Genomic DNA, 15285 nt, shown 5'->3' with positions numbered 1-15285 from the left:
TGGCACCTCTGCCTGAGCCCTGTATCCTTCTCTGCCCTTCAGCCCTCAGGACTATGCTCCCTCTATTGAAAGTGGCTTGAGGGGTGCATGGGTGGCTCCGTCAGTTAGGCATTCAACTCTCGATTTTGGCTGAGGTCATGATCTCTCAGGTTCGTGAGTTTGAGCCCTTCATTGGGCTCCTCGCACTGACAGTGCAGAGACTGCTTGGAATTCTCTCTCTCTCTCCGCCCCTCCTGCACATGCTCACTGTCTATCAAAATAAATAAATAAACACACACACACACAAAACAAAAAGAGAAATTAGAGTGATCTGAGACCTTGGGAATGTCAGCTGGCAGTAGCAGCTGGCACTGCCAAGGCCTAATGTTCCACATTAAGGGAACATCTGTTGGCTGGGGCTTCTAGGGCATGGGCCAGACACAGCCACACTCCACAGCCATTCCACCATCAGCATGGACCATGGCAGCCAAAGATGTGCTGTTGGGTCTCTTTCAAGGACATGATGTCATAAGCAGCCACATGCCGGCTGGATGTCCTGCTGTGAAGGGTGGACAGGAATTGGCGATCACTGGATATTATCGGTGGTCCCAGTGAGGCCTGGGACCCTGCCCCCCTCTGGCCCCAGTGTCCTTGTCTTCTTGGTTTGTTACCTTTCAGAGTTTTCTATGGTGCTTCCAGCTCCCAAGCTTGGTCATTCCAGGAGCAGGAGACTATATGCCAATGTGACTGGGTGTGAATTCCAAAATAGTCAGATCTGAATTCTGAGAGACTGGGTTTTCTGCACTTGGAAGCTTTGGGTGCCTTCTTGTCCAAACGCCTCCCATAAGTCTGTCATGGGCCCCAACAGAGAGGCTGGGAGCACATGAGGCCAGTCCTAGACCCCCTGTCCCGGCTAGTGCCTGCCCAGGCATCCTCTGTGACCTGTTGGTGGCACCCCACTGGCATTTCTCCTCACCTTACAGGGCTCTGCTGCTTCTCCCTGCCTGGGCCTGTCTCAGGGGAATGATTCTCAGGGACACCTAATTGAAATAATGAAATTAATGACAGTAACAACGGTGAACATGCATTGAGTGAGCCTGGAGTTCTAAGAGCTTTACATGTATGAATTCATGAGTTGTCACAATAGCTCTGTGGGGTGGGACACTGTGGGTCACCCACTGGCTGTCTCTTATCTGGTAGAGAAGCCCTCTCCAAAACCCTTATTTATAGACCCCTCAGCAGGATGTGGGTCTCTTCCTGAAACTGTATTCTGCTGTCAGACCCCCCCCCCCCCCCCACAAGCAGCTACCTCTCTCCTCCACCTTTGTCCCCTCTTAGGAATTACATCACCACATGTACCTCTACTGCCCACCTGGTAAATGTGGGATTCCCTGGGGCTCCCTCCTCCATGCCCTTCTCACTTCATGCCCCTTCCCTGGGTGAACTGCCAGGGGAAAAGCAAGGGGAAAGCGAGGGCTGGGCCTTGGGGGCCATATTAAGGACTTGAGGTGGGGTGGGCTGTATGACCAGGCTGGATCTTCCTTTTGGAAAGATCACTGTCACAGCTGTGTGGGGTGGAGGAGACTATGGTCCCGGTGAAAGGTAGGTTGCCCCTTAACTAGGTGGAGGTAGGGGGATGGAGAATAGGGCATGGATTCCACAAATATTTGGGAGTCAGACCAACAGGATATGGTGTTCAGTTAGACCTGGAACAAGAAGGAGGAGACACAGCAAGGGTGGTCTGTTACCGAAACCCAACTTCAGCTACCCTCTGCTCAAAAAGCCAATGCTCGAGAGATGAATTTTGATTGGAAAGGAATATAGGCTTTGTTCAGGAAGCTGGCCACTGGGGAGAAGGCAGCCTTGTCCAAAGGCCAACTCTGAGGTTTCTGCCTGGCCCAGAGATTTTTTTTATTTTTTAAATTAATTAATTAATTTTAATGGTTATTCATTTTTGAGAGAGAGAAAATGAGTGGGGAGGGGCTGAGAGAGGGACAGAGGATCTGAGGCGGGCTCTGCACTGACAGCAGAGAGCCCGATGTGGGGCTCGAACTCGCGGAACTGTGAGATCATGACCCGAGCCGAGGTCACACACTCAACCAGCTGAGCCTCCGAGGCAATCCCCCCACCCCCACCACCAACAGGGATTTGTTTAAATGGGTATAGGGCAGTTAATCAGTTAAGGGAGTGCAGTGGTCTGTTACATTTCTTGATTACATGCCCACTCGATGGTGCCAGCTATAAAGACAACATTATGGTGCTCGGAGGTTGGCCAGGTTGGTGACATGCAGAAGGGCTCTGTTCTTTTCTTTTCTTTTTTTTTTTTTTTTAATTTTTTTTTTTTTCAACGTTTTTTTATTTTTTTATTTTTGGGACAGAGAGAGACCGAGCATGAACGGGGGACGGGCAGAGAGAGAGGGAGACACAGAATCGGAAACAGGCTCCAGGCTCCGAGCCATCAGCCCAGAGCCTGACGCGGGGCTCGAACTCACGGACCGCGAGATCATGACCTGGCTGAAGTCGGACGCTTAACCGACTGCGCCACCCAGGCGCCCCGGGCTCTGTTCTTTTCTAAGAAAGAATGCGTGATCTACAGATTTACAAAGAGAGATTTAGCTAATTATGCGGGCTAAGGGTGCTTGCTAAAGTTTGAAGACGACTAGGTTAGCCAGAGGGTCAACCGAGGCGACATCAAGTCTAGGTGTCTAGCTGGGGCTGAGACAGGAGATCAGGCTTTAGTAGGAGATGCTGAGTTGAGTCTTGGACATGCTGGGTTTGGATTGCCCCGGACCCTTTATGCTGGGGATATCCAGCCACAGGAGGCTGCTTTCAGGGAGTGCAGGACTCAGGATGGGGAGGTTGTCTGTGTGTAGCTCTGTCCTTAAGTGCATGAACCAGTGGTCTTGTCCAGGGTGAGAGGGGAGAGGCCAGGGCCAGGGTGGCCGCCAGCACCTGCATTCACACAGGGTCAGCAGGGCAAGCCCTGCCAGGGTGACGAGGTGGGCTGTGGGCGGCTGGTGGCCCAGGCCAGAGACATTTCAGTGGAGAGGGAGGTAGAGTCAGGAAAGGGTGGGGCATGAAGGGAGGTGAGAAAGCGGCCACAGGGAGTGCGGGAGCTGGAAGGAGAGAGAGGATGCGTGGTGGGCAGAGGGGCAGGAGGGTCTGCTGAGCCCCCAAATAATATCTGGTCGTCAAGTTCGTCATCTTTCTCTTGCTCCCAGCAGTGCATGTCCAGTGAGACCCAAATCTGGATGATTCCCAGACACCCCTCAGCCTGTCCTTGCTCCCTCCTCCCTTTCGAGCTCTCAGTATTTGCCTGAACTGGGCCTGTGTCCCCCCGCGCCCCCCCTCCCCCCGCACTGTGTCCCTTCACGGTCCTGGGCCGTGGCCATGCAGGCCTCTGCCTGGATGCCTCTGCCCTCCTCCTTCAGGTGTCAGAGCCTTGCCATCTGGAAGGCAGGTGCGGCCCTGGAGCAGCACCCTCAGGCCAGCCAGTTCCCAGCTCCCCCCCTTAGGGGCAGGGAAGGCCCACCAAGGAGGCCGAGCTGAAGCTGGCCCCCAGAGTGATAGTGGAGGCCTGGAGGACTGGGGGGAGCTGGTGCGGGATGATGGGAGGTTGCTGTAAAGACCCCCGGCCTCTCATGCTTTCTGATCCCGCCCTGTCCTGTTGCTGCTCTGTTTCTCTCTTCCCTGCAGTCCTGCCAGCACTGTGGGGCTGTGGGAGATGCAAAGTCAGATGAGAGCTCCCTCCCCACCCCAGGAACTCCTAAATGTCCCAGCTCCTCTTTGAGGGGTGTTCAGGGATGAGGCTGAGCCCTGCCTCACACAGTAAGCCTCACCTTCCCTCCAGGAAACTCTTCCCTCTCACTGCAAGGGCCTGGCTCACGAGGGTGTATGTGTGCACATGTGAACCCCTGCACGTGTGCGTGTGTGTGGTGCATGTGCATGTGTGGGGCTGGGCCCCCCTCACCACGGCTCTCTTCCGCACAGGCTGCCCCGGGATGTGGGACAACCTCACGTGTTGGAAGCCTGCCCGTGTGGGTGAGATGGTCCTCGTCAGCTGCCCTGAACTCTTCCGAATCTTCAACCCAGACCAAGGTGAGTTTCCCCCTGGGACCTCTTTAGGCCTCGATTGGTCTAGTCTGCTCCCCACACTTGGGCCCCCGACCTACCTGGGACACCCCGAAGGCCAATATTCCCCACTGCAGAGCTCCCATGCTGGTGGGAGGGTGAAACCACAGACCCTGGTCCACACGGGGCCATGGAGGCACCTGCAGACTGGGCCCCCAGGTCGACGTGGAGATGTGCCTTATGCGTGAGGCAATGTGCTCTCAGATGTGGGCTCCGTCACTTACCCAAGTGGGGCCTGGAGCAAGGCAATTCACCCCTCTGTCCCTAGGCTGTCAAATGGGAATGTGGCATAGTGACTGGAGAATCAGTGGAGGAATGCATGTGGTAGTCACTCAGTCCAGGCCTTGACACATTTTAATGGTCAATAATGTTAGTTGGTGTTACTATCAATATACTTCATGCAGGGATGCTCAGAGGCTCAGAGAGACACCCAGATATGGACACACAACAAGACACCCTTAGGCAGCTGGATATAAGACTATTTGCCCATGTCCACACTCACATACCCACTCAGATACTGGGTATATTGTCACAAAGAGCTCAGTTTGGGACATGTCTGTGTTTTAGGTCTTGGGGGGCCATTGATATGCTATGGAGATACTCAGGGTACCCAGACCAATTTGAGAGTCCTAGGGGTGGGCAGTGGCTGAGTTGTATGACTCAAGACGTAGGGACAGGAGGGGTGCCTGGGTGGCTCAGTCGGTTAAGCATCCAACTCTTGATTTTGGCTCAGGTCATGATCTTGCAGTTTGTGAATTTGAGCCCCATGTCGGGCTCTGCACTGACAATGTGGAGCCTGCTTGGGGTTCCCTCTCTCTCTCTCTCTCTGTCTCTCTCTCTGTCTCTCTTTCCTCCCTCCCTGCCCCTCCTCTGCTCACGCTGTCTCTGTCTCTCTCAAAATAAATAAACTTAAAAAAAAAAAAGATGTAAGGACAGGAGGCAGAGGAGAGGGGGCAGTGCTCTGCCTAAAGGCACAAGGCCTTAATGACTACATCTCCAAGGGCAGGGGTCTGAGGAAAAGGGGATCATGCAGATCTCTTCTTTGGGGGTGAGTCCGCTGGGTTTTCCAGGCCAGTTCCCACCTTTCAGCTGGGACCTTGTAGATTCCTAAGAAAGACTGCTGTCCAGCCAGTCCACACTGACTCTGGGAGGGGCCTATAGCCGGACCTTGGTCCTCACCCTACTCCTTGTGGCCATCAAGGGAAGCAGGGCCCCAAGGTAGTAGGGGCAGGGAGAAGAAGCAGGGCTGGACTCTAGGCAGGTGATATCCTGAGAACTGGCCCACTGACTGCTGAGCCCTGGGTTGGAACCTTGTTTAGAGGAGGATGGAGGGATTAGAGGGATCTGAGTCACTTGTGTGGTCATGCATAGGACCTTGCCACCTGGCCCTCAGCTTCCTGTTTCACCTGCCTAAGGCTTAGGCCAATGTCCTTCTAGAACTGGAGAATTCCAAGTTCCAGTCCACTAGGGAGTCTTGCCTACCTCCGCCCCCCACCCTGTCTGTGAGAGGCAGAGGCGTATTTTCTTTTACTCTTGGGACTTTTACTCTACAACACCCCTGACCCTGCCCAGAGGGGAAGGGGCTTGCAGAAGGTGGCAGTATGTTGGGGTGCAAGGCCCCATGCAAAGACCACGGAAGCAGGGTTTAGCTACAATGCCCCACCTCCCCTCCCCCCCCCCACTTCCCCTTGTGGAGCTTTCAGCCACACCTCCCACCTCCAGACCCGCCAGCCCAGAGGGAGGGTGGCAGTTGGGCTGTCTCATCCTGAAAACTGGGGGACTGGGCGTGACCCAGAGCAGGACAGGAAATGAATTTGAAAGAGGAGACAAACTCAGGAAGCGCTGGGGTGCGGGGTACCATGTGCATGGCGGGGCATCAGGTGTGGTGACCGCAGGTGACTCAGCCGCATCTCTGATGCATTCCTATGGAAACCACCTTCATCACTTCCTCCGTGCACGTATTCCTCTCATTCACCATTTACTGTGTTTCTTACACATCCACTTTGAGTCAGGTACCATGGCAAGACTGCTGCTTTTCAACAACAAAAAAGGCAACATGAATCAGCAGTAAATTAAGATTTTAAGATTTAAGACCTTCGCACTATATCCCTCTCTCTGGCAATTGCATGATGAATGTGTTATTTACACCTGATTCTTAATGGCTCATTAAGGCAGGGCCTTTTAGCATCTCTGTTCACAAAGCTGGATCAGTGAGATTTGCCTTAAATACTTAGAAAGTTGAGAATGGCATTTCTCCTTTTGTTTTGCGGTTTCCAAGGCTGAATCTGTTCGCTGTAGTAGTTGTTGCTTTGCAGGTTATTGAAGATACAAGAGCACTGATCTCTCTCCTCCTCTCATTTCTCCTTAACTGGGTCCTGTGTCTGGCCCACCCCCAGCCTGTAGTCCTCATGGCCTTGGGTCCCCAGCAGAGTCTGGGAGTAGGGAGCGGGAGAGGGAGGAAATCGACAGGACCCAGTGAGAGCAGACTCACCATTAGCCCCCTTGTTCACCTCTGTGTTGTCTCTCTTTCTCTGTTTCAGTGTGGGAGATGGAAACCATTGGTAAGAGGAACCTTGGAGAAGACAGGCTGCTGATCATCTATCTGTCCGTCTGTCCATCCAGCGAGAGCCCAGTTCTGACTGCTGGGAATGGGTGGGGGCGGAAGCAGAGGCTTATCAGAGACCAGGTTCTCCCCACACCAGCCACCTTTGGCCATCCGGGAGGTGGGGGACACAGGCAGATGGAAGGCACAGGTGCCTTGGTGTTGGGTGCTCACGGGCTGATTTGGGAGTATGAGACACACTCATGGAGGGGTTGGAAAACGAGCCTACCCGTGTGCCCAAGCATACATACAGGCCTGAATGTGTGTGTGAGCCCACGTAGATACTGACATCCTCGGTGGCTGTGAAGTTGAAATGTAGGGCAGGCTTGAGAGCATGGGAGACCTCGCTATGCAGCATGCAGGTGGGATAATGAGTAGGTCCGGAGAGGCTTCCTGGAGAGGGTGGCATGTCAGCTACGTGTTAAAAGCAGGACTTTGAGAAGTGGAAAGGAAACGAGGGTTCATTGCCAGCAGGGGATGCTTGATAAGAAAGGATGGAGGTGAGAATAAAGAGTCAGGAGAAAGAAAAAAAATGTCGGAGGATGAAGTCCTGGGCTCATCCAGGATGAGATAGGTTTGGGGCTGAGATGGAGGCTTGCAGACCAAAGAAGAGACCCAAGGCCGGGACCCATGTTGCTGCTCCTTGCCTTTTTCTGGAAAAGGGCCAGTCATCCTTTTCCATTCCCCTCCCAGTCCAGAGGCCCTCCCACCTTCCTGACAATATCCCGTTTCCACTTCCTGTTGCCCAGTGGGGAGAACTGAGTCATGGGCCATCATTAGCATCACGGAAATACAAAGCAAATGAGATTGATGCTAGAAGGCATGGTGTGTCAGAGCGGTGTGTGGCTGCCATGTGCGCTGAGGCTTTATGGCCAAGACCCCACCTCCGTCGTCTGGACCAGGGATGGCCTTGGGCTACCAGGGTGGAGAGTATACCATGCATGGCTCCACACGTGGATGGCTGTGTGTGCTGACTCATGCCCACTTTTGTGCTTTGCAGGAGAGTTCGATTTCCCTGACAGTAACTCCTTGGATCTCTCAGGTGAGGTTATGGGTAAGCTGGGGCCAACCAGGGGCTGGCTGGAGGGAGGGCACCTGCTGACACGTGAGCTTGGGAGCCCCTATTCCAGGGCAGTCAGTGCCTTTCTGTGGCTGTGTGATCTTTGACAGGTTGCTCTCCTTCTCTGAAAAAGCTGTGGATTTTCTCCAGGGAAACTTGCACTCGTGTCCTCAGATAGAACATTGTGCATATAATTTCCGGGAGTGCAGATCTCTTGAAGCCTCATTGTGGACTCCCAAGTACAGATCCCCTAGATCAGATGGCCCCTGATAGTTTGGAACTTCCAAAGGTGCGGTGGTGGTTCTCGAACTTTCACTGTGATCTGTCACCTAGTGAGCTTATTAAAACTCAGATTCCTGGACGCCACCCCCAGAGTCTCTGATTTAGTAGGCCTGGGGTGAGGCCTGAGAATGTTCATTTCTAGCCAGTCTCCCAGTTGCTGCTTGATGGGCTGGTCTGGGAAGGGTGCCCACTTTGAGAACTACTGCCCTAAAATTCTGTGCTCCTATGAAATTGCTGGGGCAAAATAGCCTAGTGAAGTAGGCACAGCCACTACAAGTTTTTGACATTCTGGAGAGTACTCCATCTTCTGGAGATTTCCATCAGAACAATAGAGTGGCAAATTCGTGGAATAGTTCTGAACAAAATGGTTTATACGCTTCTGTGCCCACACTGTCTTGTAAAAAGAAACAGAGAAAGAAGGAAAATAAAAGAAAGGAAATGGCTTCTACCTCTAGGACACTTTTACAAAATTGCTTTTCAAAGCAGCTTCCCTTTCCTCTTCCCACCACCCTGATGTGGGCAAAGCAGAGAGGAGATGAGGTCCAGAAATGAGAAGGGACTTGGCCAAGGCCCTGATTCCCCCAGGACATGCAGACTTTCAGTGGGACTTGGAAGGAGGTCGCCAGCCAGTAACAGCCTGACATGGATTTGCTGGAAGAAAGAATTTGGCATCAAAATGTGGGACAGAAGTGACTCCTTCTTTCCCTGGGCCTGGCAGACGTCCTCCTCATCCTGTGTCACAGGACTCCAAACTTGAGAAGCAATGGAAACCAGTAATCCCCCACTCGGGGCAGAGCTGTCTTCTATGGAAGGGGTCACCCACCCTCTGCTGCTTCCCAGAGTCCCAGGAAGTATGTTTCTGACTCTCTTGGTAAAAAAGAATTGGCCCCAGCTCTTCCAACTCAACTGGCAAGGACATGAGGTTGGAAAAGTGCGGAGGGGTTTCTGGTCTTGGTCTCTGCCCTTTCCTCCTTCCTGAGCTCCCCAGAGGTGGCCTTGGCCACAGCAGGGGGATCCTTCCAGAAACACGGGTTCTGGAGGCCCCTTTTCCATAGATGTTACCTGTTGTACACAATTTTCTGGCCCCTGAATCCTGTAAAAGAAAAAAACATTCCCATGTGTCCTAATACACCAGGTAAGCTCCCAGAAAGCCAGTCTGGGGACAGGGGACAGCCTGGGGCTACACTCAAGTGCAGGGATGGAGGTGGAGGGGGCTGCTTGCCTTCTCCCCTCCATGGGGTGTCTGTGGTTCACCCTTACAGACAGTCAGGAGAGGGGAGGATGAAATGAGCAATCATTAAAGGCTAAAAGGCCCCAGGCAGGGCAAAAACCAATCTAGATTCCATTCTGTAGACAGGAAATGACTCCCTCTGCTTTGGTGTCCTACAAAATGGCCTTTAAAGTCTATCAAGAGAAAATTAAAGCGCATTAGTGACAGAAAACAGACCTCTAAACCTGGGAAGACAAAAGTTTGTTTTTTTTTTTTTTTTTAACTTAAATACATATCTTAATAAGATCTGGCGCTAGGTTAATGGAGGTCTGGTCCTTGTTAATTAAGCAAGCCGTGTGTCCCCTTTGTGCGGATATTGCTGCTGGAAGGCTCGCAGCTCCCCATGTATGACAGGAGCTCCTACATCACAGACACCTGAGGTGGTTACTGGACCAGAATCTGGGGGTTGGAACGCAGCCGGGTTTGCAATGATGACCTCACATCATTCTTTTCTGCCCATTGCAATTTGACAAGTGCTGATGCAGGGCCTAGGCAAGGGGCTCAGGCCTTTCCCGGGTGAGCATTTACCAGTTCCAGAAGAGGAGGAGGCTGGACTCATCCTGGCTCGGTCCCCTCACCGCTTGTTAAGAGATCTGCAGTGCACTGGTCCTCCCCAGTGTCCTTTGTGTAAAGGCTTAAGGGCACCAGCAATCCCTATTTTCCTTCAGACAGTGGAAGATTTTGTGAACCTTCAGTCACCATGCTTCCCGGATGGGCATATGGGTTTCCAGAAATTCCCACTGAAGAAGTAATTTTCAAGTGAGAATTTCAGGGTCCTTTTAAATCATTTCCATGCCTCACTGAGTTTTTGTTCTACTGCAGACATGAGGGTGGTGAGCCGGAACTGCACTGAGGATGGATGGTCGGAGCCGTTCCCTCATTATGTGGATGCTTGTGGGTTCGATGAATATGAATCAGAGACCGGGGACCAGGTGAGTATCTGTCCCCACCTGGAGGTGGTGGGGGTGGAGCCAAGGAGGCCTGTGGCAGGGTGTTCCCAGCAAAGGCCTTGGCTCCTGTTGGGACTCCAGGAAGCTCAGGTCCCCAGGCAGCCCACGAGCACCTGCTGTGTACCCAAGGCAGATACACAGAGGGCAAGACTTTTATTCATTCATTCTGGGCCAAGAAGCATCTGGTTTGCTGTCTGAGTTCCTCCAGCCCCCACCACATGTCCCCTACCTCTCTGACTACTCTTCTAGGGTGCTCAACCTTCCTGTGGCCCGACAACTGAAAGGTTGATGCTGGGCTCAGCAGGGGGCCTCCTGGACACTTCTCCAGGCTAAGGCTATTCTGATTGGTTGGTGCCCCTCTATTTAGCCAGCGTTTACCGAATGTCAGCAGAATACAGACACTGCAGAGGGGAGTAAAAAGCTCTTGGGGGATGGGGTGAGGGGCAGAGTAGTAGAGGGAGAGGAGGAGGCAAGAAAGAAAGGAGGAGCTAGGTAGTGGTCCCCGAGGTGGGAAAGCCCTGGCCTGAGGAGGCTGGGGGATTGGGGCAAGCCCCGTGTGGAACGCTGAGTGTTTTGTGCTTTGCTCCAGGACTATTACTACCTGTCGGTCAAGGCCCTGTACACAGTTGGCTACAGCACCTCCCTTGTCACCCTCACCACTGCCATGGTCATCCTGTGTCGTTTCCGGTAAGACCCTCCCCCAGCTGTGTTTGAGCTAATGCAGCCCACCCTAGCTCAGAGCCCTTTCTCTGTCCCACCCACCCCCCACTCCTGGCCCTGGATATCAGCCCTGGAGGTCCCTGAGAGGGCAAGGACATTTCCTCCACCCCTAGGCTAACAGATGGGAAACTTGACCCCAGAGACAGCCACTGACGTGTCCAGGGCCACCAGCAAGGTAGACCGATGTTCCTCACTTTTATCCTAGATAGACAGAGCTCACAGGAGGGGAAAGTCTGGCCTCTCGGAATAGTGGAGCCAGGCAACAAAGTCTGGCAGTGAATGAGGATTTAGAGAGGTGGGAAGGAGGTGGCAAGGTGGGGACCCCCTGAGACAAAACCGTGGAGTTGGCCCAAAGCAGACCACAGAGTGGAGGGGTGGAACGGGTTCCTTGCTTCAAGGCTTCTTCCTCCCCTGGCTTGCTGGCGTAGGAAGCTGCACTGCACCCGCAATTTCATCCACATGAACCTGTTCGTGTCATTCATGCTGAGGGCAATCTCCGTTTTCATCAAAGACTGGATCCTCTACGCGGAGCAGGACAGCAACCACTGCTTCATCTCCACCGTGAGTGAGCCAGGCCCTGGCAGGAAGGCTTCCTGCCCTCCCAGGACTCCCTTCCCTGCGGCACCCGGTCATCCAGGTGTTTTTCTGCAGGTTAAGGCATTGTCCCCAGTGAATGCGGAAATCCGGGAATGACCGTGAGGTTGCTAGTAGCCAGTGAGATCCCCGTATGATGTCGTTTCCTGTCCCTCTCTCTGTACATGTACTTGGCAGAACAGATGTGGAAGGGAGAGTGGAAATGCCAAGTCCCACTTGCCCAAGAAGGAAACTAGGTTCAGAGAGAGGGCTGGCCTGGCCCCTGGGCATTTAATTAACCCATGACAGAGCCAAGGGACTGCTTGGCTTGGATTTTCTCCAGACTGCCTCCCCAATTGTCATACCTTTTGGAGGTAAGCAGAAAATACAGGCTTTGATGGAATAAGATGGAAAGAACATCCCAGAGCACAGGGTCTTGACCCAGGAGAGCATACTTGGAGCCGGGGGTGGGGGGGGGGCAGTGTCTCTCTGAGATTTCTGGGGGCCAAGAACATTCCACCTTGATGTCCAAAACCTTTGTTTTACCAAGGAGCCTCCTGCAGGGTCCTCTATATCCACCTTACCTGGAGGGGCTGGAGAAGGAGCAGGAAAGACCTGGGCGAATGAGCCTGGGGAGGGGAGAGGGTCCTGTGCTCGCCCCCAGCCCAACTCTTTTCTGGCATGTGTAGAGTTGCCTCCATGGGCAGCTTCGACTCAGAATCATAGGATGCTACATTTTTAACTCTTCGAATCCAGGAATGTTGAGTCTTTCAGCCCCATGGGGTGTTTGAATCCCGGCATGTCAGAGCTGTAGGGCCTTCAGGATTCTACCCGGTTCTGTTGGGCTGGATTTCCAGGGCTGGGTGGGGGCCAGCAGTGGGAGCTTCATGCCTCCCTCACCCTCCCTGCCCTCTTTGCAGGTGGAGTGCAAGGCCATAATGGTTTTCTTCCACTACTGTGTCGTGTCCAACTACTTCTGGCTATTCATCGAGGGCCTATACCTCTTCACCCTGCTGGTGGAGACCTTCTTCCCTGAGAGGAGATACTTCTACTGGTACACCATTATAGGCTGGGGTAGGTCACTGGCTGTGGCCTGGACAGGCTCAGGCCTCATGGCCAGGTACGTCCTTGGTCCCGCGGTCAGGGTGTGTTAGGTCAGAGGAGGGAGGCCCTGTCCTGCCCTGCAGCTGATGGTGTGCTTCTGGTTCTTGGACCCTTTCTTGCTCTTCCTGCCCATAGAAACCCACCATCAGAAAGAGGTGATAGGCCCAGGAGTCCTTCTGAGAAGTGACATAGCCCAGGGTCTTACGGGTACATGAACCCCCAGGAGGCACTTAGGGTCCCCAAGACTCCAGATCTAAAAGGGAGACCTGCCCCCATGAGTCAGAACCCCCCGTCTGAGTGGGGACAGCGGCTTCTGGGAGCCCCAAATCTGAGGGGAACCCAGGGCCCGTGGGTTTTCCTGTTATCACCGAGCTTCTTTTCTTGCTCTCCCAGGGACCCCAACCGTGTGTGTGTCTGTGTGGGCTGTGCTGAGGCTCTACCTCGACAACACAGGGTGAGTACATACCCGAGGGCCAGGGCGAGAGCTCTGACGGGCCTCAGTGGCTGCTCCGACCTAACATTGACTGCCCACCCCCACACCCTGACCCTACCACAGGTGGACCACATGGTCACATCTCAGCCAGAACCTAGTGAGAATGTGCAGGGCTTCGGAGTCCCTTTCTACTTTTGGGCCCAGCTCTGAGTGTCTTTTTTCCTTTCAGGGAGAGGAGGAAGAGTGTTGGGGGTAAGATCACCCCTCCACAAGCCCTGGGCCTGAAGGGGGAACAGGGCCCTTGCCCAGGAGCCCATTGGTGACTCCAACTCTTGTGCTCCACTTCCTGCCTTGACAGGGAGCAGAGGGAAGGCCCGGGGCACTAGAAGAACCAGAACTGGGCTCTGGTCTGCAGCATGCCTGAGCACTTTCTTTCCAGCCAGCCCCTCCTCAGAGAGCTGTAGGGGGATAGTGCCACAGTGGGGCCAGGGGCATTGTCCTGTGGGCATCCCAGCCCTGAGCTTAATCTCTCTTCTTTCTCTCTGTCTTTCAGCTGCTGGGATATGAATGACAACACAGCTCTGTGGTGGGTGATCAAAGGCCCTGTGGTTGGTTCCATAATGGTGAGTATCCTTGAGACAAGGAGGGGGGAAGAGACAGGGCCTGGGCAGAAAACAGGAGAAGAGGAAATACAGAGGTCGCTTTACAAACCATCCTCTTTCCTTTTCATGGCTACATTATATTCTGGAACATGGATATACAAGTTATTTAGCTATCCCACTAGTGTTGGACATTTGTATTATCTCATTTTTCCTCATAACAAAATATGCTACTTGGAGCAGTTGTGTGCATAATTTTGAGCATGAGTATTTCTTTAGAATAAATGTCTAGAAATGGAATTGCTGGGCCGGAAAGAGTACCTCTTATCATTGTCTGCACTTAAAATATCAAACATTTACATTTTTGCATACTCTTCTGGGGAATGATGGTAGCTCATCGTTTTAACGTGAATCTCTCCACGTTGCTGGTGCAGTGAAGTATTTTTTTTCCAAGCACTTATTGAAAATTTGTTTTTATTCTGGTCATTACCTGTTTATTTCTTTTGCTCGTTTTTCTTTTGCTTGCTTTGATCACTTGTCTTTCTAACTGTTTGAAAGATAGTAATGCTTTGTCGGTTAAATACGTTGTCAGTGTGTTTACAAGACTGCATAATTTTATTACAGTCAAACTATCAGGTTTTGTCTTCATGAATTCTGAAACTTATTTCTTGTTTGTGGAAGTCTTTTCCCATCCTAGGATATAAAAGTATTTTTAACTGTTTTTTTTTTTTTTTTAATTTTTTTTTTCAACGTTTATTTATTTTTGGGACAGAGAGAGACAGAGCATGAACGGGGGAGGGGCAGAGAGAGAGGGAGACACAGAATCGGAAACAGGCTCCAGGCTCTGAGCCATCAGCCCAGAGCCTGACGCGGGGCTCGAACTCACGGAGCGCGAGATCGTGACCTGGCTGAAGTCGGACGCTTAACCGACTGCGCCACCCAGGCGCCCCTATTTTTAACTGTTTTATAACAATTTTATGGGTTGGATTATTATATATATGTCCTTAATTTAGCTAATTTTTTAAAGTTTATTTATTTATTTTGAGAGAGAGAGAGAGAGAGAGAGAGAGAGAGAGAGAGAGAATCCAAGCAGGCTTCATGCTGTCAGCACAGAGCTTGACGTTAGCCCATGAAACTGTGAGGTCATGATCTCAGCCATGATCAGGAGTCGGACACTCAACGGACTGAGCCACTGAGGCACCCCAGTCAAGCTAAATTTTTATTTCTTTGTCTAATCTGAAATGATATCTAATCTTCCTTAGTTTTTTTTCCCCCAGTTGGATAGACATTCCACCCTTTTAATTTTTTTATTAAATAGACCATCATTTCTCTATTATGTTAAAATGTTACTTTATCATGAACATTCAATACATTCTTCTTGTATTTAGTTCCAGACTTTCTATGTTATATTACTAATCTATTAGGCTATTTCCATGGTGAATGCCCTCTTGTGTTTGTTATTATTAACCTGGTAGCAGGTTTTGAGATCTGGTATGTTAATATCCCTTTCTTTATTCTTTTTTCCTTCAAAATTTTCTTGCACACTTACTTGTTTAAGTGAACTTTCAAATATCCTTGTCAA

General features: G+C 51.9%; 1 protein-coding gene across 7 annotated transcripts in view; it reads left to right on the top strand.

Moving 5' to 3' along the window:
* Nucleotides 1–15285, top strand: part of ADCYAP1R1 (ADCYAP receptor type I) — a 98190-nt gene that overhangs the window by 64941 nt on the left and 17964 nt on the right. For 6 of the 7 annotated variants that reach the window (XM_086693244.1, XM_086693254.1, XM_086693237.1 and 3 more), the window contains exons 4-12: nt 3970–4077; nt 6651–6671; nt 7713–7754; nt 10147–10256; nt 10864–10961; nt 11423–11555; nt 12488–12641; nt 13065–13125; nt 13658–13727. In XM_086693244.1, coding sequence (XP_086549370.1) covers nt 3970–4077; nt 6651–6671; nt 7713–7754; nt 10147–10256; nt 10864–10961; nt 11423–11555; nt 12488–12641; nt 13065–13125; nt 13658–13727 — 797 coding nt within the window. Of the gene's footprint in view, nt 1–3969; nt 4078–6650; nt 6672–6699; nt 6864–7712; nt 7755–10146; nt 10257–10863; nt 10962–11422; nt 11556–12487; nt 12642–13064; nt 13126–13657; nt 13728–15285 lie in introns of those variants that run through there. The other variant, XM_086693270.1, reaches the window with a different exon arrangement.

Source organism: Puma concolor, chromosome A2 (genome assembly GCF_028749965.1).
Source record: "Puma concolor isolate L17-30 chromosome A2, mPumCon1.1.hap2, whole genome shotgun sequence".
Lineage (NCBI taxonomy): Eukaryota > Metazoa > Chordata > Mammalia > Carnivora > Felidae > Puma > Puma concolor.
The sequence above is the reverse complement of the archived record's forward strand: the minus strand, read 5'-3'. Positions and strand labels throughout refer to the sequence as shown.